We start from the raw sequence: 22,596 nt of genomic DNA, 5'->3' as shown, positions 1-22,596 counted from the left end.
ATGATAAAGCCATCAAAAATGTATACTCATTTTATTAAAATACAAAACTTCACATATATTGTGCACGTCATATTTTCACTTTGCAAAGTTTTGGACATTAGAACTGAAGAAGATTAGGCTCTGGTATATTTTTCAATTATGAGGTGAACCGATCTTGTTTTATGTGATGCAGAAAGGGAAGGGAAACAGTGATTTATTTTACGTAGCCTGAAAAGGAAATACATATCCAGTCGTAAAGACCTCTGTCCTCCTCAGCATCCTCAGCATCCTTGGTACCGCTATCAGCATCCCGGAAGTGACAGCATCATTTGCTCTTTCAGGAAGAGACGCAGCACCGTCAGCGCCTTGACAACAACGGGGACAGTGGCAAAAACAACGGCCTGCCCGGCAGAAATCGCATCTTTTTTGCAAGTGGAATTCATATCAAAAGGGGTACTGTTTCAGTTTTAAGCTAAACATATCTCATAACTGTCGTCTCGTGAGTCAGCCAGCTAACTGTCCGGCTAATGTTTAGCTAGTGACATGACATGACATGGCCTGCTCACAAGCTAATGTTAGCTAACTAGCCAGCGCAAATAAGATTATCTTCTTCTTAACTCGGCTAGTTTGAAATGGCAGAGCTGAACGGTACTTTGCAATACATTTAGCAAGTGTTTTAGACTGCATTCAAGGAAATAGGTCATTACAGGGAGTCGTCACTGTGGCTGTAGTAGGCTATTAGTATGATGTTATGTTATTGTAAGATAGTTAGTTGAATTGAGCAGCAGTAATAGCTGGTAATAGCAGTAATAGCTGGTTAAATAACCCACATTTATTGTATGCTCTTAGGTCAGGAGGCCAATATTGGATGACATGGGGAAAAAAGTGCAAAGCAGTTTGTTTTTTCAAGCTTATCCTCATCCAGGGAAAGATGAATGAGCATCAGCTTCTTTTTCAGTACCGCCCTGCATCACATTCACACACACATTCACACCTGGGAACTGCCCAGTACAACCACAGTCCTTCAAATGTTTGCCACTGAGCAGCTCCACTGGATCAGTTGAGAGTTAAGTGCCTTGCTCAAAGGCACTCCGACAGTAGTTACTGAGGGAAGGCGTTTCACTTTCCCCACCCATATTTTCCTAGCTGGTCTTGGGATTCGAACCAGTGACCCTCTGGGCGGAAGCCCACCCTAGTTTGTTACCAGATTAGATTTTTGGTTGTGTGTGACTAAAAGAAAGCGCTGACATTTCCTTGCCTCTCTTCCTCTGTAATACTCATCTTTTCTATCCTCTGCTGGTTTTTCCCTTCCAGACAGATGAAGTGACCAACAGGATATGATGTCATCATTCCAGGTGGTGGACTCGTCGCCGGGCGTCAGTGTTATGGAAACGTCTAACTTCGCCCACGTCATCTTCCAGAATGTAGGGAAGAGTTTCCTGCCCCAGGCACCACTGGAGTGTCGCTACACCCTGACCCCGTACATTACTCCCCACCCCAAAGACTGGGTGGGCATCTTCAAGGTACCTCACATGCACCACACCTACATTACCTGTGTAATAGATTAGTATTAATCAATTAAGGACCAAACGTTTACTCATCTAAACCATTACAGTACACTACCTCACCTGTGACTTTAAGATCTAAAACATACAGATATTGAGAGCGTGAACATTTCCCCAACCCTTTACATAAAGGAATGTGTGTCAGGTTTTTCTTAATAGGCCATACTTTGGCAGTTGGCACATTAACACATGTAAACCATACATCTGCCTCGACGCTAACGGCTTGGCTCTTCACTCTGTGCCTAAAACCACAGCGCAAGCTTTGGTGTGGTTGCTCTCCATGCAGAAAGAGGAAGAGTGTACGGGGTGGGCTGGCCTCGCTGGGGGGCAAACATTTGGTGCTCTTTATGAACCGCTCTGATTCTTATTAAGACCTTGTCCTCCTCCCCGTTTTCTCTTGTTCATTCCCCTCTCTCTCTTTCCATCTTTCTCATATTCTCCTTTCCTACTACAACCCCCCCTTCCCTTCCCTTCGTTCCACTCTTTTATCAAGGCCATCAAATCTCACACGTAATTAACAGGAAATGTGAATGAGGAAACTTAATGTCTCGTAAAGTCAAAAGACAAACATTTTATCGTCGTTTAAGAACTGACTTCAAATCCACCAGCTCAATTAAAAAGGAATAAAGATGCTGGGTTTATTTGGAAAAAGTCGATTGGAAAATGTAATTGTTGTAATCCACGCTAATGAAACCTGTTTGATGGTTAGCACTTCATGTCAGGGAACAAGCAGACTGTGCTTCTTTAATCCTTTTGACGTACGTGTGTCTGTCTTTTTGTGTGTTCAGAGAGAAATTTAAGCATTTCATCTGCCGGAGGTAGCAGGATCTTTGCAATTAAAGAGCTGAGTTGGAGGTTAAGTGAGATTTTTTTTTTTTTTATTACAACAAACCCATTCAGCTCATGATAATTTGTTTTTTATGCAAGCGGGTGGGAAATTTACTTCAGCCACCAGCCAAATACCGATAAGTCTTTGTTGTGGCTGGCAGGTTTGTCTGTAGGTAACATTGTTTGGAAGCTCTATTCTAGAGATGAACTTGGTTGGTGGATTAGTAAAAGAGAATGATGAGATTTGACATTCCCACTGTTGATGACTCTCTCTGTGTAGGCCTCCCAGAAGCATAAATTTTGCACAGAGATGACTCAGGGAGAGAGCATTTTCTCCCTCTAACCTTTTACATCTATAGGCGTTACCTGTTTTAGACAGAGAGACTGAGCAAGAAAGCAGACTTGCTACAATGATGACTCAGACCTCACAGACAGGCACCAGTTGAGTTGTACACAGACACCCCCTAGTGGCATAAACTGTCCATAGTACAATTTATAAGGATCCTGGTGTAACCACTTATGTATGCCTAGACGGTTGTACACTCAAACTGTACTCACTAACAATGTGTATACTGTAAACACTGACAGTGTACACTCTAACCAAACATGTCCTTTACATTTTCCAGCATGTAAGCTAAATTTTAGACGCATCAATTTGATAAATTGAACAGAAAATATTTGGTAGTTTCTTCGTTTGTCCAGTGAAAGGTTTAGGTTTAGGTTTGAGTCTGATGTTGTCAGACACACACACACACACACACACACACACACACACACACACAGGCAACCCAAAAAGCCCCTTGGAGGTTATTGGTTGTGGCATGTTTGTTGGGTCGGCAGGGAGAAACCCGTTGTGTAAGTGTATAATTAACATGTCATCGTACTGTTCCCTCACAGCTTGGCAGAATGATTGATAGCTGCTTCGCCTGTGATTATTTTATAACATCACTCCCGTGTTGGAACGCCTCACCATACCTAACCAAGTGTCAGTCAACTTCACTCTGCAATTTGCAAATTATTTATGTCTGTACACTCAAAAACACACACACGTGAGCACACACGCAAACTTGGCTGAAGTTTGAGCCATCACACCCTAGCCTCATACTGAAATACTTTTTAGGTGGAAAGAATGTTCTTGGCCCAAGTTTCGATGCTGACAATTACCATTAGTTTGGAATAGTATTATACTCAGTGTAATGGGCTGATAAGCGAAACACTACAATTATAGGGTCATGCAACTGTATTATCAGCCTGAAACTTTGACAAGTGTTTTGAATAGCTGGCTTGATTTACTGTTGTCATATTTAAAGCTTCCAAATGCTTAGTCAGGAATTGGCACTTATCTTTTTCTCATACATTTTGTTTTACTTGAATTCATTTAATCTCATAATTGGTTTTATGTTAATCTTGTGAAGAAATAATTACATTATTTACGTATTGAAAATAAAGCATTCATTCAGTTAAAACTAAAATAATTTGTTCCGATGTTTCCAGCCTTTCAACATATGATACAGTGCTGTAAGTTGACTTCTTGTAAGTAACTGCCTAAAATGTAATATAAAATGATGACTATATTATAGGGGATTATAGCTGTCCAAATGAGAAACTTTCTTTGGTGCCACCTTTTTCCCATTTTCTAAAATGGAGAAAGGTCCCATAGTCCCACAGGTGGTTGAGATATCCATGGCTTAAGTGCAGTTATGTAATGTCACATGCATGTATTGCACATGTGAGTTGAAATGAGGTGTGTGTATGTGTGTGTGTTTGCATGCGTGTGAGCAGCCCAGACAGAGAGAGTGCGTGATTGTGCGCGACAGCTTTACGACGCAGGGCCAGAGTTATGATGTTCACAACTCCCTTTCATCATCTGTCACTTAACAACACATGAAATTCATATAATTACATCTCCCTTGCCATTTTGTGTAAAATTTTCACCTTTTCTTCCTCAGTTCTTCTTTTTTTTCCCATTCTCTTTTCCACATGGGTTGTTCTCTACCGTCTCATGAGCCTGCGCATGTGTGTGCACATGCACACGCACACAAACCCACATACACAACCCCCCCCAATGTCACACCTCCACCGCCCCTCTTTGTGAGCCCAAAAGGGGCAGGAACTGAGGGGAAGGAGAGAGGAGGAGGAGGTGTGTGGAAGAATGGGGGGGGGGGGGGGGTGGATAGAGGAAGGAGGGCATGCAGGGTCTTAAATGTTTCCATTCTTGCCTTGAACACTGTCAATAATCCTCCAGCGTGCTCCATTAAGTTCCTATGTCGTAGAAAATATCCGTTATACATGCCTCCCTTAAAAGCTATATGATGACTTGGTGGAAACATTAATGCTCTACACATGTCATCAGTCTGCTAAACATTTATGATAAGCCTGTGCAACATATGTTTGATTTTTCAACATTCTGTTTTGCTCTTTACACAGCCCAGTTGTGTACTATATGTTGTTGCGGATGAACATCTCTGTTGTTGTTTGCAATGTGTCCTTAGGTGGGTTGGAGCACAGCCAGAGATTATTACACCTTCCTCTGGTCTCCCATGCCTGAGAACTACGAACCAGGAAGCACTGTGCACAGGACTGTGGTGTTCCAAGGTACAAAACACACACACACACACACACACACACACAGACTATGTAAACCACTATGCACAGACCCAGGGTATTCCAAGGTAACTCCTCCATTTAACGGTGCATATAAAAACCAGTGCTTTTATTTTATTAAGGGAACACAACCGCAAACCGCGGCCTGGGACCTGAGCACCTCTCATACCACACACATACACAGACCCACATTGAGGGCCTGCAAACTGGTTTTACTGGGTCTGAAACGGTCAGATATTACACAGTGAAAATATGAGAGCACACTGTGGTGTGTCAGTAGTCAGTAAAACCGGTTGGCTGTTGGATTCACTGTACTCACTTCTCTGTCCCACAGAACCAGACCTAACACGCGTTTAATATGTTCCAGTTAGACCTCAGAGTGGAGCTCTGGGCTGTTTGAAATGAATGAATGATAGCATATATAAATGATGAGTCACCAGCTGAAATATGAGTATGACTCCAATAAATAAATTCACCTGCTACTGTTCTCATGAATTATATTCTTGGGCAGAGTTCACTATTTCTCATGAAGTGCAGTATCTTCTCTCCATTGTGAAGTACTATGTATGTAGATATTGTGTATTTTTGCGTCCATTGTTGTTTTTTAGCCCCTTGCAGCCCTCCACTGAGGGAAAAGTGACCTAATCGCTTGAAAAATAGAGAGATTAAGAGAAAAATGAAAATTTGTCATCTGGCTTTATTTTTCACTTAAAGTAAACAACTACAGGGGAATTATGGTGCTATGAATCTATATATCACGATGTAAGTATCCAAGAAAAAAGATGTAATTGGAGCAGATTCTCGAACAGATCTTGGGAAGTAGTCTATAAGTGGCAAACCAGGTTCTCAAGTATTCTAAGAGAAACAGTGAGTTATACTGTTGTGTGCACTGCACTACTTAACTTGTGCGTACTTGTATGAGTTTGATAAACTGGAATACTGATATGACTTGCCCACACATTTCTACAAATAAAATACATTCAGGTATAGCTTGGAATAGAATTAAGCATAAGTGTTTTCATGTATTTTGCTCCCTCTTTGTCACTGAAAGTGATTTAACACTGAAAGCTGGTTTCTCTAACTGATTATAAAGGGACTGTGGCTGTTTGGCTCCTTAGCCTGCTTGTTTGCTGTTGGACTTGCTGTTTTGAGTACTTAATGAGCAAATTTTGACTTTGCCTATCATGTGATTTTGATTGTGTTTTGCTTTTGTACATTATTGTAGTTGCTTGTCTTCAACTTTTATGTTAGTCTTGATCCTGCTCTGTTGGCCTGGCCTCCTTTGAAAATAGATTCTTAATCTCAGTGGGACTACCTGGTTAAATAAAGGTCAAATAAGATGAATAACACACATAGCATGCCTTAACACACACCTCTCACACACATTCCTGTCTCTTTGCCCTGTAGGCTACTATGTTCCTAAGTCCGATGGAGAGTTCTACCAGTTCTGTTACGTCACGCACACTGGTGACATCAGAGGCGCCAGCACGCCCTTCCTGTTCAGGTCGGCCACGCCCACCGAAGAGCTGCTGACTGTTACCGAGGATGACAGCAACTCAGACATACTTGTCGTCACCACCAAGACCGGCCTGCTGGAGGTAGGGAGGGAACACACACACACACACACACACACATACATTCGGGATGCAGATATTTCTTTCTTGCTGTTGTGTAGCCGACCCTGACCTTTGACCTCCCTGTGAAGGAGAAAAGCAGAGAGAAAATTTCGCTATGGGGATCAATAAAGACACCACTGATTGAATTGTGACCTAGGGAATTATGCATCTCACCACTGCTTCCCAGCATTTTCAAAATTACACTTATTAGCGCAATGGAGGTGCTATTGTTATTTTGTTTGTCCATGTATCTTTCACAATATCTCAAAATCTCAAACACCACTGATTGGATTTTGACAAAACTTGGGCAAAAGATGTGACTCACCGCTGGTTCTGGTGTTTTCAAAATTACACTGACCCAAGGTTGGCGTTACAACTACAATTCAAAACAAGGTAACATATTTGTTACTGATTGGACCAGACAGATGACATGTTTACTGTTTCTTTGTTGTTACATCAAGCGCCTGGTCAAGGATTTTTTGGCTGTACACTGTTCATCTGATTACCCAAAGCTCCAAGGAGCAGATACCATTTACTCCTTTTCTCCTTCCTCTTTCTTCCCCTCCTGCCTGGCAGCGCGTGGAGGAGGCGCAGCAGGAGCGCAGGGAGCTGCTGAAGGCCATGCGCCTCCTGCAGGAGGAGAAACAGCAGCTGCAGGAGGAGCAGAAACGGCTGGCCAGGGAGCGGGAGCAGGAAAGAGAGACGTGCTGCCTGCTGCGGACACACAACCAGGTTAATAGAGGGAGGGAGGGAAAGATGGAGAGAGATGGAGGGAAGGAGGTAGGGAGGCATGGAGAAAGATGGAGAGACCTGCTGCCTTCTCTAAGCACACAGCACACATTAGCAGGGAGGTAAAGAGCAGATTGAGGGTGTGTGTGTGTGTGTGTGTGAGAGAGCATGTATTTGTATGTAAGTGTGTGGGTGTATGTGCATGTTTGGGGGTGTGTGTGTACCTAGACGGACAGACTCTGTTTGCTCGTGTGTGTGCGGAGCCGGTTCCTCACCACTGATCACAGGTCTAAAAACATCAAAGGCCTGAATTTATGAATAATCTGTATCCATGTTTGAGAGACACACAAAGAGTGTGTGTGTGTGTGTGTGTGTGTATGTGTGTGTGTGTGTGTGTGTGTGTGTGTGTGTGTGTGTGTGTGTGTGTGTGTGTGGTGTGCGCCAGTCTTTCTCTCCCTCTTTAACGACCTGACTCAGTGGGCCAGAACGGAATTGGGACGCAGTTTCTTGGGCATCTGGCGTCAGGGACGATGCCATCGCAACCACAGAGTGAACAAACATGACGTCAAACCCACGCGCACACACACACACACACACACACACACACACACACAAACTACCTCCCCTTCGCTCTCACACTCACATTCAGGTTCAACACCACAGGGCCCCTCTAATGTGCATTCACACACACACACACAAACACAAACACACTCATTATGCCACCCGCTTGCAAACCCTTTTAGTCTGTGTGTGGAATGAGAGGAGGGTAGTCCGCAAAACCGCCTGACTGAAAAAAGAGCCCTGCCCAGCTTCAGGGACAAACACCACTCAGTCACGCGATTCAGTGGCCACTGCTTTCTCACTGCCTATTTTCTCTCTCTCTCTCTCTCTTTATTTATTTCTTCGACATATTCATTCCTCTCTAGTATCTTCCTTCTCCATTCCCTCTCTCCTTTTTGATTCCATAAGCGCCATTCCTGAGGATGAGTCAGACTTCAGATTTGTGTATTTTATGAGTTGCCCATTTGATAAGCAGCACATTTACACACACACACACACACACACACACACACCTAAAAACAGTCAGCTTGGTAAAACTCGATGTGAGACGGGGTGGCGGAGAGGGAGAGGTGAGCAGTGAAACCTGCCAGAAGTTCTCTGATTTGTGAATCTAGTCTCTTATCGCCCCCTAGTGCAACTCTCTGGTCTAGACCCAAAGTATGAACAGGCTGCTTTGAGTTAGTCCTCTGCTCTTTTTACGAAGGACAAAATCGCCATAAATTACGTTGTAACACACACACACACACACACACTGTTATTAACGTGCTGCTTTTCATTCAACAGGCATGTCCATCTGTAGATATACGACTTGTGTGTGCGCGTGTATGTGTATGTGTGCGCATACTCTTATGTGGAGAGCATTTAGGTACATGAGCTCATGCCACGCTGATGAAAATATCCTTTGAGTTTAACATGAAAACATAAGTACATATTTTGCGGCTGCTAATTTTACGACTACACTTTTTATAAGGTCTTTATGCACTGCTAAAGTGCTTCCCAAACGCCAGCCGTAAAAATCATACAGTCATCTACGCAGAGCCAAGCCCAGAGGGAGGCCAGGCTGTGTATGCATTGGTGTGTGCATGTGTGTGTGTGTGAGAGAGAGACATCCAGTTTGATATATTGTGTACTATGTGTGTTTTGGTCTGGTGGGTATGCTATTTGTCTGTCTGCATATGTCCTTGAATGTGCGTGTGTGTGTGTGTGTGAGAGTGTGAGTGTGTGTGCGTGCGTGTGTGCGTATGTGCATGTGTGCATGCACTACAAACAGATGGGAGGGTGTATGTGTAGGCATGTTGTTCTGTCAAAACCAATATTAGCTGTGGGTGATTTAATGTCCTCCACTGCTGATTAGCAGCAAGTTGAAACAAGGTATATCACTCATCAGGCAAACCACAGAGAAAACGGACCTTATATAATCTTTTGTACCATACAAGGAATTTGTTGAAGGAATTCACTCACAGTAGACACAGGCCTAGAAGTAAGACTCAAATCATGTGTGTATTGCAGTTGGACACTTGACTGGTCACACAGTTTGTGCTACTGCAATTCTTAATAGCTTCACATGCAAAATTATTTTTATTGTATGAGAAGAAATATTTTTTTCAACTGTAATTTATTCATAATTTACAAATTTTTACTTATTTATCTTTTACTGTCTAACTTTTTGACAGTATCGGTGCCTATCACTCAGTCCACATTTGTCATCATTTGTAATTGAAGATGCGTGATTGATGGATGTGGCTGTCATGCCTCGAGTGAAGTATTTTCATCTGTGATTGATCATGGGTATTGCATAAGCTCCTGACTTTCTGAAGTTCAGCTTTTCAGTCCAGCTGCTGTGATTGGCTGCAGTGCCTGTCAGTCTAACCCACAGACTTGTTTCCGTCCCATAGGAGCTGCTGCGCTCATCGCAGGGCCTGTCAGAGGAGAGGGAGGAGGTGAGGAGGAGGCTGACGGAGGCCACAGACCGGGTCCGCCAGCTGGAGGAGGACCTGCTTGGAGTCACCCAGAGAGGCCTGCAGAAAGAGACTGAGCTGGATTGGTGAGTGGTGCATGCTTACACACTAGCATCAATCATCCAAACCCATCCACTTCCACCAGGATATGATTGTTTAAATAACTATGTTTTAAGGGGGCTTCCTCCCTGCCTCCTGCCCCCTCAACATCTTCATCTCTGTAATAACCTGTATGTATGCATGTACGTACGCTCACACACACACACACACACACACACACAAACACACACAGTGTCTGGAATTAATTGGCTCGCCTGCCAAAGGCTGGTGAACTAAAAAAAAAACCTGCCCAGGTGTTGTGGGATGTCCTACTCCCCCTGAGGAACCAATGTGCACTTCCTTCAAAACACCAAACACCAAAACAAGGTACCTTAAAAGGATACTTCCTATGTATCCTACCCAAATGAGATAGTACAACTTGAAAATATCGACTTCCTACCTAGAAATGCTACCTAAATTGGAAGTTTTTCAAATGTTATCTTCTCTAAAAATAACTGGCCAGTTTTGCAGATGACCCTAATTTTACCAGCATTTGGCGCTTGCCAGGTGGTAATTTCAACCCCTGCACACACACACATACCGGTAGTAAGACCTGTTGAGCAATACTAAACAGGAGCTAAGAGGACATTCTCTACTGCTGACTTACGAGAGTGGTTCTGTCTAGGGGCATTAGTACGTCCAGTTAGCACAATAAGAAAACTGGTCCATCTATGTTTGCGTTTGGGTAACTTTTTGCATGAGTTTGAGAATCTGTGTACTGTGATACCTAAGTTGGACTAGTTTGAGGATTAGAGCCTTATAAAACTGACCATCGTCATTTGTGTCTCAGTCTGCGTGACCGTCTGAAGAAGCTGACGGCAGAGAGAGACAACCTGGAGAGCCAGCTGAAGAACGAGAAGGATGAGAGAGACCTGTACAAGGTGGGATAAAGCTCTCAAAAGCAAAAGATTGCAGGTTTTAGGATAAATCACAAGGGACGTGTTAACGTCTACCATTTACTTGCTGACCTGTAAATGGTTCTGTGTGTGTGTGTGTGTGTGTGTGTGTGTGTGTGTGTGTGTGTATGTGTATGTGTGTGTGTGTGTCACATGCGTAGGCCCACCTGCGCAGCACCGAGCTGGAGAACACCAAGTTGAGTGCAGAGCTGCAGATGCTGAAGGCGGTGGAGCTGAATCGGGAGGTGACCATCGCCCAGTTCCAGGAGGAGCTGGACCGGCTCAGGGCCTGTGTGGCCCAGCGGGACAGCCTGGAGAAAGAGCTGCTAGCACACAAGGCCGACAAGGTAGGAGGAGGAGGGAGGAGTTTCCCCCCTTATAATAATAATTTGCTTCTACTGTTACACTTGTAAGTCACTCTAGATAACAGTGTCATCTAAAAGGCTAAAATGTAAATATCTGTAATAAATTGTGTGTCCATTTGTGCGTGTGAGCTTCTACATACAGTACATGCATACCTGACTGTGTGTGTGTGTGTGTGCATGTATAGCTAAATATATGAACCTATGTATATGTCTCTCTAGGCGGAGCTGGCCCGTGTGCGTGAGCAGCTCCGTCAGGCCGAGGAGCAGCTGCAGGCGTCCCGGCAGCAGGCCTCCCTGCTGGCCTCGGAGCTCCGTGACTCGGCCAGCGCCCGTGACCACACCATGACCGAGCTGTACCGCGCCCGCCTGGAGGCCGACAAGCTCCGTGCCAGCCTGGCCGACGCTCAGGCCGAGTGCCAACGCATGGAGAGCCAACTAGACCGCATGAGGAGTGCTGCGCAGAAGGAAGTGGTGAGTGTCTAACCCCCTTAATTTCTGTCACGTCTGCTGTCACCTTCTGTGCTGTGTTAGGCCAGGTTTGGGGGAACACTGGAGGGAAAACAGAAAAGATGGTGATTTCCACAGGGCATTTTCACACTTTCACACATTGACACAGATAAAAATGTTAAAAATGACACTCCTTTTTCTCCCTCGCTGCTCCAGGGTGTAGGGACATGCACGGAGGCAGTGCCCAGCATGGTGGTGGTGTCAGAGGCTGAGGCCGAGCTGCAGAGGGAGGTGGAGGAGCTGAAGCTGCGTCTTCACATGGCCGCCGAGCACTATAAGGAGAAGTACAGGGAGTGCCAGCGCCTCCGCAGGCAGGTGGCCAAACTCAACGAGGCACAGGGGGTAAGCAATCATAAAGAAAAACTCATATGAAAAGACAGGGCTGAAAAACAATAATATTACATATGGATAGGTTTAAACTTAAACTATTACAATGGGAATTTGATTTGTATATCAATCTGTCTAGGACTTGCTGGTACATTGTTGCTTTTGTTGTGTGTGTGTTTGCAGGAGCCAAAGAGAAATGCAGCTACCGAGACGACACAGGAGCCACCTAGTCCAGAGTCACCCACAACAGGTTCACACACACACACATACATACATACATATATACATATACACACACACAAACACACACATAGACAAGAGTCATTGTGGGAAATGTAGGAAATCACTAACTAAAGTAGAAGTAGATGAAGCAGGTTGAGGGGAAGTGGCTACTCCAAAAAAGTGGAACTGGTAGTGGAATGCACTGAACATCAGATATTGATGATATCTAACAATGCAAGGATTTTTCCAGCTATTGTTTGTGCATACAAATTCCATAATACAAGTTCAGATCTATTCTGCTTTTCTCAGATGTTTGAGTCTCATTTCCCGTCATAGCAGTGTTATTTCCCTGAACTCACTCAACACAACACACAACAGCCCACAAAACAATTTATCACCATAACTATCGAAAATGTAAAATGATGGAATTGGTGTTGTGATCACAGTAAAGTATCCAAATAGGAATAGTTCTAGTAGTAAATGCTAAAACCTGGATCAAACCAGTGGATGTGCTGCTATGTACTTTTCTGTAATTACTCTAACCTGTGTGTGTTTACAGTGAATATTGTTACCGCAGTCCTACAAGAAGCCGCTGAAATGACAATCGCCCCAGAACTCAACAACAGGGAACCTACACACACTGACACACACACCGGCACAGAGGATGAGGAGGATGAGGAAGATGAGGAGGAGGAGGAGGAAGAGGAGGAGGAGGGGAAGAGACAGAGAGAGGAAACAAGGAAGGAGAAGGCCCAGGGGGAGGTGGAGAGAGAAGTGAGCCAAGGAGAAGACAGAGAGAAAGAACTAAACGTTGAAAAAGAGGAGAAGCGGGAGAGCCTGCCGGAAGAGAGCCTGAGGATGGCAAGCTGGGTGGAGGTGGAGAACGAGAGGCGGAGTGCCGAGGAGAACGACGAGACGGGAAGGGAGGGGGAGGCCGAGGAAGCAAGGGATGGAGTGGAGCTGGAGCTGGAGCTGGAGGTGGAGGTGGAGGTGCTGGGGGAGGCGGAGGGGAGGAGCGTGGGTGAGGTAGAGAAGGAGCAGACTCTTTCGGTGGAGGAGGAGCTGGCGATGATGGAGCAGAAGTGGAAGGAGCAGTGCGCCATCAATGAGACACTCAAACAGCGGCTGGCCAATGAGGAGGAGCGCTTCAGAGTAAGTATACACACACACACACACACACACACACCACACACACCACACACACACACAAGGTAGCCTAATGGAACTGGGCATGTAACTGTAAGGATGTCTAGTCAAATCCCCAGACTGGGGCTTGGAAAATGAAGAATTAATTTGTCAACAACTACTGTTGAACTTGCCCTTGAGCAAGGCACTTAAACCCTCATGTGTGCTCAGCAAAACCCTTCCCTGAATAAATATTGGTTAAAACAAACAACACACACATACCATGTGTGACGTCCTGGGTTTGAATTGGGCCTACCCCCCTTTCTCTCTCTTCCTTTCTATCTTTCCTGACTCTCTACACAGTACTCTGTCCAATAAAGGAGAAATGCTATCAAAATAATCTTGACAAAAAAGAAGTATTGCACTATTGCTTGCGGACCATTCTATCTGTGGAAAGTAATATTCTGTTAATTGGTTTATTCATGGCAGCAGGGATACTGAATCACAGAGTATCAAAGGTTCATATGAACAGCTTAACCCGAGTAAGCCATTAACCAGAGTATGGCCAATAGCCAGGTTACTCCATGCATATACATGCGTATCCATTCCACACAAGACAGAATGCGAGCATGTGCGCTTGCTTGTGTCTACGTGTGCCTGTTACGTTTTTGCGTGCGAATATCCGCCAGAGTACCCACTGGCGTTTGATCTCTACGAGTGAGTGTGTGTTTATCGGTGCTGTAAATAAGGCTCTCCCCTGTCTTTGATAGAGTCTCCGGTCTGAGGCGAGTGCCCCAGGCCTCGAACCACTCTTAATGGCCCGGTGACTGACGAGAGAGGCAGCCGGAGAACGCCATGCTTTACAGCTGTTTACACCAGCCACCCAGGGGAGGGAACGAGGGAGGGAGAGAAATGGAGAGAGAGAGATAGAAGAGGGGGGAGCACAGAAATTCACTGTTGCAGACTCCCTTCACCTGAACTTAACCCTCTAAAGCTGTGCCGTAAATCCCCGAAAGAGGTAGAGGGAGAGAGAGAGGACAAAAAAGACAGATAAAAGAGAATGAGGGGCAAAGTGAGGGAAGCAAACAGAGGAGAATTTAGGAGTGAAAAGAGGGGGATAGACAGACAGACATGAAGCAGAAAGAGAAACAATGGGAGAGGGGGGATTTGGAGTCTTTGTAATGGGATGAAATGAGAGGAGAGCAGGCAGCTAGCCATGTAAACTATCCCACAGGGTCAGTCCTGTTAGAAAGAGAGAGATTTACTACCATCCCCTGGTCTGCTCCGATCTGCAATGCTCCTTCAGTCTACTCTGGACACAGACCTTGTTTCTGTGGCTTGAGCTGTGTATTTTACAGTAAGTACCGCACACTTGAAGGAGCTCCAGATTAAATAAAACTCAACCAACCAAATATTTTGCTCACTTGCTTGCCCGTGTGTGTGCCTGCTCCTCTTTTTCAGTGGCTAGAAATGGAGTGGAGCTCCAACCCGGATGTGAGGGAATAAGGGAAGGGGTTCTCACCATTGCCAGTAATGTTAAGAAGCCCACTTGCCGTCACCTCCCACTCAGTCTGTCAGCACTTATTTTGAGTGCCAGTAAGGCGTATGATATAATGCAAGTGTTTTCATTGACATGTCTTTCTTTTTCTGTTGTCGGACAACTGCAAGACCATAAGAAAAGCAACTTGAGGGTAACAAAATGCTAACAGGTCAGGAATTAGTTGTGACATCAGAAAACAATACATAGCAAGCTAATATTAGCACCTGGTAACACTGTGAATTGTCAATGGCAAAGAGTTGCTGTGCACCTTTCCACAATACACATGCACAAAACTCTCAAAAAACAGCCTGTGAAAACATTTGCTTACGTCACAATATGTGGCCATCTTTTATCAGCTCTAGTTCAGATCAGGTTAGGTATTGAAGTGGGTGTTGCTCTCTCCATTGTAGGGATGCAATAATTCCGTTGTGAGTTTATTATGAACTCTGCCCTGATATTAGTGTGTTTTTCCTTCTCCCTGTGTGTGTCCTGCTTTTAGGTACAGATGGCAGAGCGAGCCAGCGAGGTGACGGAGCTTAAACGCAATCTGGCCCAGGCCCTTCGAGACAAGGAGCAACTACAGGAGGTAGGGCAGCAGCACCTAGTTCACGCAATATGTGCTTAAGCTGGCTGGCTGGCTTAGTATAGCATCATGGCATCTCAGCGGGCATTACCTCTGTATAGATGAGCTGTTACCACATCAATTCCTAACGGTTCAAATAGTGCTACAGTTTTTTCAACAAGTGGAATAGGAGTTTGACATGATGAATGGGAATTCAACTATTGCAGATGTTTACAGATATTGTTTTATTTTTAGTCTTCCGGTTGTAAATTATGGAAATTTCCATTTCACGGTAGAGCTACTGACTGAAGAAATCACATGGCTCAATATAAGTCCATATTATACCATTTAATTCATCACCATTTTAGTACAGCGTATGAACTCATTTCTGTAGCTTTCCCTTCCCTCCTCCACACTTCCCACTAATTAATACACCCATACCTGCTTCTTTCGCCCATTGGTACAGTGCCATTAGGCAGTGCAAATGCCATGCAATGTGTCTGTTTCACCTCCCCAACCCTGGTTTAAATGTTAAACCTGATAGCAGCGCGCTAATGAAGTCATCAAGAGAGGAGGCCAGGGGAAAAGAGAGAGGAGGGAGGGAGGGACGTAAAAGAGGGAGAGAGCCTCTATCAGCCAAGCCAGAGCAGAGGGAGCCAGAGGCTGACACCCATTACAGTAATGAGTAGGGTACTAATGCTCTTGCTTCAGATATAATCGCAAAGGGCAATTCTGCCTAAGTAACGATGCAAAGGAAAACTTTACTCCGAGCTTAAGTACTTACTTCCCAGGTGGTTTCACTAGTAGAAAATGCATAATTTTGGGACTCTGGAGCTGATGCAATAAAGTGTTGAGTTTCTCACAGCTGTCCTTGTCAATCCCACTGTCTTCAAACAGATAATGATGGTGGCTCTGTGCTTGTGGCATTCCTAAATTTACACAGTGGGTAAATTCATAAATGTATGGATTACTGTTTTTTAATTAAGTGATACAAAACCTCAATAATGCCTGTTTTTGCAGCAGCAAAAAATAGGATACAGCAAGGGAAAAGTTGGATTTAAGTATGAATAGAGCAAATGGAGGGTACTAAACATAACACAACTGACAGTTACAACAGTAGAACATATTAAGTAAAATCATATGAAAGGAAAAAAGAAAGTATGAGAATATTAAATATGTTAATATACAGCATGTATGCAAGATGTGGCTTGTTTTCTTGCTGTGTGTATGATTTCAAAGATTTTTACTGCTTACCTGGACAGCATACAGTACTGATTAGAAATATCAGAGAGAGGAAAAAGGAAAGACATCTCAAGTGCATAATGTGTAGTGTAGCCATACTGAGCCACTATGACGCTCAGGGATGGGTGTTGTCTCCCATCTCTCCCCCAGGAGCTGCAGCGCTATATGTCCAGACAGAGGGAGCAGGAGGCCGGGGTTCAGGGCACTGAGGTCCGGCAGCCTGTGGTGCTGCGCTACCCCTTGCCCTACCCCCAGGACCCCTCCCCTCCACCCCTGGTGCCACACAGGCCCGCTGAGCTGCAGTATGGCAACCCCTACTCCACCGACACCACACGAGGTGGGAGGAATTCAAAATCTGTACCCAGTGTTTGATGTTTCTCCATTTTTCTCCCTCCTTCTGTTGCTCTCCTTCTTCCATCTATCGGTCTTATCTATCACACCTTTCCACCCATGTGTCGCTATTTGTCTGCATATCTGCCATTTTTATTTGGTCCGTGCAGTAACAGTGCCGTGTCATGCTTTTTTCTAGACGGGGCGGACGGGGCACTGTCGCCTGAGCAAATGTCCCGTCCTCCCCCCGAGGCCCCACCCTGCGCTCCTCCCTGTGCGCCCCCTGTCACGCCCCCAAGCCCCGGGCTCAGTCCTGGTTCTGGGGCAGCAGCCTGGGAAAGAGAGGTGGTGTGCATCCAGCCCTCCCGCAGCATGAGCCCCCCCGACGGCCTGGAGCACCCCCTGGATGAGCCTCGCAATGTGAGTGCATTACTCTCCAATGGAAGTTCATTCATTTCAAATGTCACCGCATCATTATTCCGTTGCAGATGCACTGCATTGCGATGAAGGTCTCGCATGCATCAGATTTATTCTACTTGAGCGTAGATAATGCCTGCATGAACTCAAATAAATGTTTTTTTTCTGCTTGCTCTACGTGAAGTTTTTATGATGAAAACATTTCATCAGAAAATCAGAGCTGCATCCAAAATTTATCAATCACCACATCTAATTTCTTTGATCTCAGTATGTCTGAGCCATGAGCTCCTAGTGTAGAACTCTGCACTTAGTTTGCAGCAACATAAATGCATGACAGATTACTTTTTCTGCCCCCGCTTCGGGTTTGCAGGAGCCAAAGAATTCCTGTAATCATGATTATCCTCCTCTTGTCTCGCCACTCTCTCTGTCTCTGGAGTGCTCTTCCTCGCTGAATAAAGGGAACTGAGTCTTCCCCTTACCACAGAAAAGATAAAGTGTTGAACTCATTTACATAAAGCTCTAATTAGCGTCACTCTCTCAGAGCTCTAGAGAGGCGGCAATAACGAGGGCTGGGAGAGGCTAATTGGGAGAAATTTAGCATAGGCACAGATCTAAGATCAGTTAGTCTCTATCAAATTCTCTTTGGTTGTTCAGGAGAGAATTGAACAGTGACTGGTGAGGAAAGCTGACTATATGCTATTCTCTAAATAGAAAAGTTTGTAGCAAGAGTACAGCACACCTGCACACACACACACACACACCTACACACTGCTCTTTACTGGTACAGTGGTTTCATGACCCTTTCAACCCCACCTCCTCTTTTTTGCATTAAAGAGCTGTTAACCTTTGGAGGGAGCATGCGCCAGTGTGTGTGTGTGTGTGTATGTGTCTGTGTGTGTGTGTGTGTACAGGCATGTGAGCGTGTGAATGGATCATCCTCTTCCTAAGGTGCGTGTTTGTGTTGTGTGTGCCATAGGTGGGTGATGGGGCTCAGCCAGCCTGCGAACATCAGTCCGGTAGACGCAATGAAGCCAGGAGCAGCTTCTGCTTTGACTCCAGGTAACACACACACACACACACACACACACCAAAAATAATGACTTTTCAGCCTACTGTAATTCAAGGGGATAGGATGTGTAAGAGGGGTGGGAGCTGAGACTAGACTTGTGTAGGAGGAGACAAAGTCTAGCAATGTTGTTGCAATCACTACTGGTTGCCGATAAATGTTGATAAAAGTCATAGACTACTTAATGCCCCTTTTAACATGATGGGATACAGAATAAGCGTGTGATACTGTGGGTTGGTTGTGTGATGCCAGTCTGGGTCAGAAATCAAGAGCTGTTGTTTTATCCCAGTCTGCCCTTGCAATAAATACACTCCTTTCTTCTGCCCCTCTAACCCCCACCCTTCCTTTCTACAGTAGCGACGTTCACAAGCGCTGCCCGCTGTGCGAGGTGATCTTCCCGCCCCACTTTGAGCAGCGCAGCTTCGAGCAGCATGTGGAAAGCCACTGGAAGGTTTGCCCCGTCTGCTCCGAGCAGTTCCCCCTCAACTGCCAGCAGCACCTCTTCGAGAGGCACGTCCTCACGCACTTTGACGGCCACGTGCTCAACTTCGACCAGATCGATTAGGACGGGGTGGGGTCAATCAGCGGGATTGTTTGGGGGAGAGGACAAACTCAGAATTTTGAGAGTTGGGAAGCTGTGTTTTCAGCTGTTCATTTGGAGAGGGTTTTGATGAAGTCGCTGTTAATAAACAGTCATTAGCACTTGTATTGCAATCTTGACAAAGGTTAGAAAGGATGTAGTTCACTTCTGAAAGAAAGTGGTGTTTGCCCTTTGGCGGCTGCTCCACCAAGGCATTTATTGGTTAGGGTAGCCTTTTAGGGTAGTTCTCACTATAACACGACGGGTAAGGGACCATTAATGCTATTGGGATAGTGCTGGGCTGCCGTGGTTCTTCCTTTCCTTTTGTCTCACTTTGATGCTCATCTTTCTGCTTCAAGGGACTATAGCACCATTGTTACTGCATGCGTATATAATACGTTCAAAACAACTCCGAATTGGGACATTTCTGCTGTTCAAGCTAAAAGAGTATGTTGTCATCCGAACATCTTTCGGGTCCAGCTTTGAAGTCAGAAACGTCCCTGTTCTGAGTTATCCTGAATGCTTCTTTATAAGTAGGATTTGCCTGCGAAAAAGCAGTCAATCAGTCACTATTCAAGACATTGCTTCATCTTTTGATTGTCCACGTGATTCACAGCTGCAGTGAAGGGACACCGAAGAGCTTGGAGAGGGACAAGAGATACGAAGTTGCCTCTAAGCATAAATCCAGAATTAGATCCATTTGAATGTGTGATGTCTTTAAAGAGTCATCTGATTCTGTATTTGTATTTTGAAGCAGAGTGAAGGGCACAGTTGGTGGGGGTGGGGAGGGGGTGGGGGGGTCGTGGGAAGGGCTACGGGGACTTTTTTTTTTTGACTCGAATGAGAAGTGATCTTTGATTTTTCCCAAGCCACTGTACTACTGTACGTATGATGACAGTGTTTTGCGAGCAAAGACGTCAGACGTTTTAAACAAGAACAGCACTACGTTTTCATGTATCTGCACTAAATAAGGCTTTATTCTGAATGTATTGTACATATGAAAAGAAGTATAAGTTGTGGAGCGTCCCGTGTGAACTACTGTTGTGACCTTGCCTCCCTTCAGTGTTTTTCCCTCATGTTTTTAGTGATGACAGAATGATGGATCAACGATGGTTTACTTGCCGGTCTGCACTTCCTGGTCTTTGTTCAGTGGATAAGAAGCTGAACTGGTCTCTTCATTTGATTGGAGAGGTATCTTAATGTATAACGCAACAGACCACAAGACACTAAGTTATGGACACTTTAATTGTTAAGTACTTTCATGTTTTAAAGTTAGAACTGTGATGAAAAATATCTTTTTCCTTTGTGTGCAGGCCCATGTCAGCCCCGATGATTGAGTGTATGTCATGTACGTGTGTGTGTGTGTGTGTGTGTGTGTGTGTGTGTGTGTGCATGCGTCTCCATAGGTCCCCCTACTCTACTTGAGTAGTCACCATCCTACTGCTTGTCTATTTTCCTGCCATCACAAGGTGACCCCTCACAGTGTTGTATTCAGGCTTTAAAAATTGCACATGCCCAGTAATCACAAGTCAAATGTGTGTGTATGTCATGTCTCAAAAGCCCTTTTCACGTGAGAATGTAAGGACGGTGGTTAAAGCGTGTATTGCGAAGGTCTTTATGAATAAAGTACGCTTGTCTAAATGCATTCGACTGTCGTCTTGTCCTTCATTTGGGTCCAAGTATTGTCTGACACAAAGCACACTCATTCTGAGCTACAGAACTTTTCACTTTATTTTGCTGTTTTTTCAGATGTTTCCTGTTTACATTTAAGAAGCAGCTTCTCTTTATATAGAAAGACAGTTTGACATCATTTACAAGTCACTCTCCTCAGAACCTGTTGTCCCCCCATACAAAAAGGAAACATTGGTCTCCACGTTACATACGAAAATATAATTTAAAAGCACTTGACAACAGACACACATTACAATACATTCACTGTACACAGTATATTGAAATCCCTCCCATGTCTCCTCCCTCCGCACACAGCCTCCGCTCCTCCTCTCCCATATGTGTTAATACTGCAAGTGGCCCCGTTAAAGGCTGTGTCTGAACTGTTGCCATGGTGACGGTGGTCTCCACGGAGCGGGGATGGTTTTACGAGTGTTTGACAGACCTCGACTCGGAGACTCTCCGTCTCCGTCCGTCTCCGCCTGTCTCTGCTCTGATCCCAGCCACGGAAACTCTTCCCCTGCATTGAGGCAGGAATGAACGTTTTCTATCACACGCAAACCATTATCTCAGGGTTATTTTCAGGTTACTAAGTTCACAGACACACTGAAACTGATACCAAGATTTTACAGATCTTGGTTCACTCACTGGTGCTAAACTGAAAAAGAATGTAGCCAAAAGACATGGACATGTCTTTCAGGCCACCTTTGTGCTTGTAAATTTGGTGGGCTAACACACTATTTGAAGACTTTAAAAGGCATCATAAGCGTATTAAGAGCACATTGTGAATGCATGATAATTACTGTAATCAGAACATGATGTAATAAAAGCTGCAAAAAATTGGAGTTGAATACTTTATGGGGCAAGTGTATCTTTCATGACATGACATTAGATTGGATGTCATGTTCTGAAATTGGATGCTCATTGTAAGAACAAGCTATTTATGCTTCTGATGGGCTTAAAATCTGCTTGTAATGCCTCACAATGAACTTCAAGTAAAGTGTTTAGCATACATTTTGTGCAACACCTGGTCAACCGACACTTGGTTGCTATAGCAACAGCAGACTGGAGGAGTGGAGGGTGCGTGCGTGTCAGAGGTCACCGTACCCACCAAAATGAACAGAGGAGAAACGCTCGTGCTCCGAGCCTTTTCCGACAAAATGAAAACTTTGTGCATGATGAGGGGAATGACATCATGAATGGGTCTTGGCATGGGCACCGCACCACTCTTGTTTTTCTAGAGGCAATGAATGATGAAATCCCAGTCAAGGGGCAACATGTTGGCCACCGCAACACTACATGACGCAACGCCGCCCGCCATCCTGCTCCACAGGAGTCGAACCGGCGGCCTGGCTGGCACAGAAACATGACAGATCAGAGCACTACACAGCACTGGAACACAGAGAAGAATAACACTCTAGGCTGATGACTTGGATACTGCAGAAAGACTTGGCTACAAAGTAACACGCCCACACACAGCGCTCACATATGCACGCACGCACACACGGACATACATACAATGTACTGGAATGCTGTGGTCTACAACGCACACAAATGACAGGTTGTAGATGGTAATCTCTTGAAAATACAAATCCGCCCCCTCTGTCACACATTCACACATTTTTCTCCCCTTAAAACACAGAAAGCATGCATGAAAACATTCCGTCAACGTGCATCCGCTCATCCACACTTTTGGAGCCGTGATGAACTAGAAAATCATTGCCACACGTTTTTTTGTTTTTTTTTGCGGCCTCCTGGGTTAAACCATTACGACAGTCCCCCCCACCCCACCCCCACCCCCTCCTCAGGC

The 22,596-nt window shown here is 44.9% G+C and overlaps 1 protein-coding gene across 1 annotated transcript; it reads left to right on the top strand.

The window, feature by feature from the left end:
• The first annotated feature begins 365 nt into the window (after positions 1-365).
• Positions 366-19,879, top strand: tax1bp1a (Tax1 (human T-cell leukemia virus type I) binding protein 1a). Its single transcript, XM_071527808.1, has 19 exons — positions 366-432; positions 1,294-1,502; positions 4,865-4,967; positions 6,384-6,574; positions 7,169-7,296; positions 9,831-9,926; positions 10,730-10,820; positions 10,997-11,182; positions 11,426-11,677; positions 11,864-12,049; positions 12,218-12,284; positions 12,816-12,971; positions 13,290-13,408; positions 15,421-15,507; positions 16,876-17,062; positions 17,255-17,317; positions 17,387-17,475; positions 18,449-18,531; positions 18,893-19,879. The coding sequence occupies exons 2-19, from the start codon at positions 1,320-1,322 to the stop codon at positions 19,101-19,103; spliced, it is 2,478 nt and encodes an 825-aa protein (XP_071383909.1). The 5' UTR covers positions 366-432; positions 1,294-1,319; the 3' UTR covers positions 19,104-19,879.
• The last annotated feature ends 2,717 nt before the right edge of the window (positions 19,880-22,596 follow it).

This window comes from Centroberyx affinis, unplaced genomic scaffold, assembly GCF_046629955.1.
Source record: "Centroberyx affinis isolate AG114_WGS23_722 - 3 ecotype Tasmania unplaced genomic scaffold, CSIRO-AGI_Caff_v1 ptg001577l_1, whole genome shotgun sequence".
Taxonomy (NCBI): Eukaryota; Metazoa; Chordata; class Actinopteri; order Beryciformes; family Berycidae; genus Centroberyx; species Centroberyx affinis.
Note: the sequence above shows the minus strand (reverse complement) of the source record. Positions and strands in the feature narration are given on the sequence as shown.

Coding starts and splice junctions, on each gene's coding strand:
- tax1bp1a (XM_071527808.1), top strand. CDS start 1,320: ATGTCATCATTCCAGGTGGTGGACTCGTCGCCGGGCGTCAGTGTTATG. Junction 6,575..7,168: donor CCAAGACCGGCCTGCTGGAG/GTAGGGAGGGAA, acceptor CCTGCCTGGCAG/CGCGTGGAGGAGGCGCAGCA. Junction 18,532..18,892: donor AGCTTCTGCTTTGACTCCAG/GTAACACACACA, acceptor TCCTTTCTACAG/TAGCGACGTTCACAAGCGCT.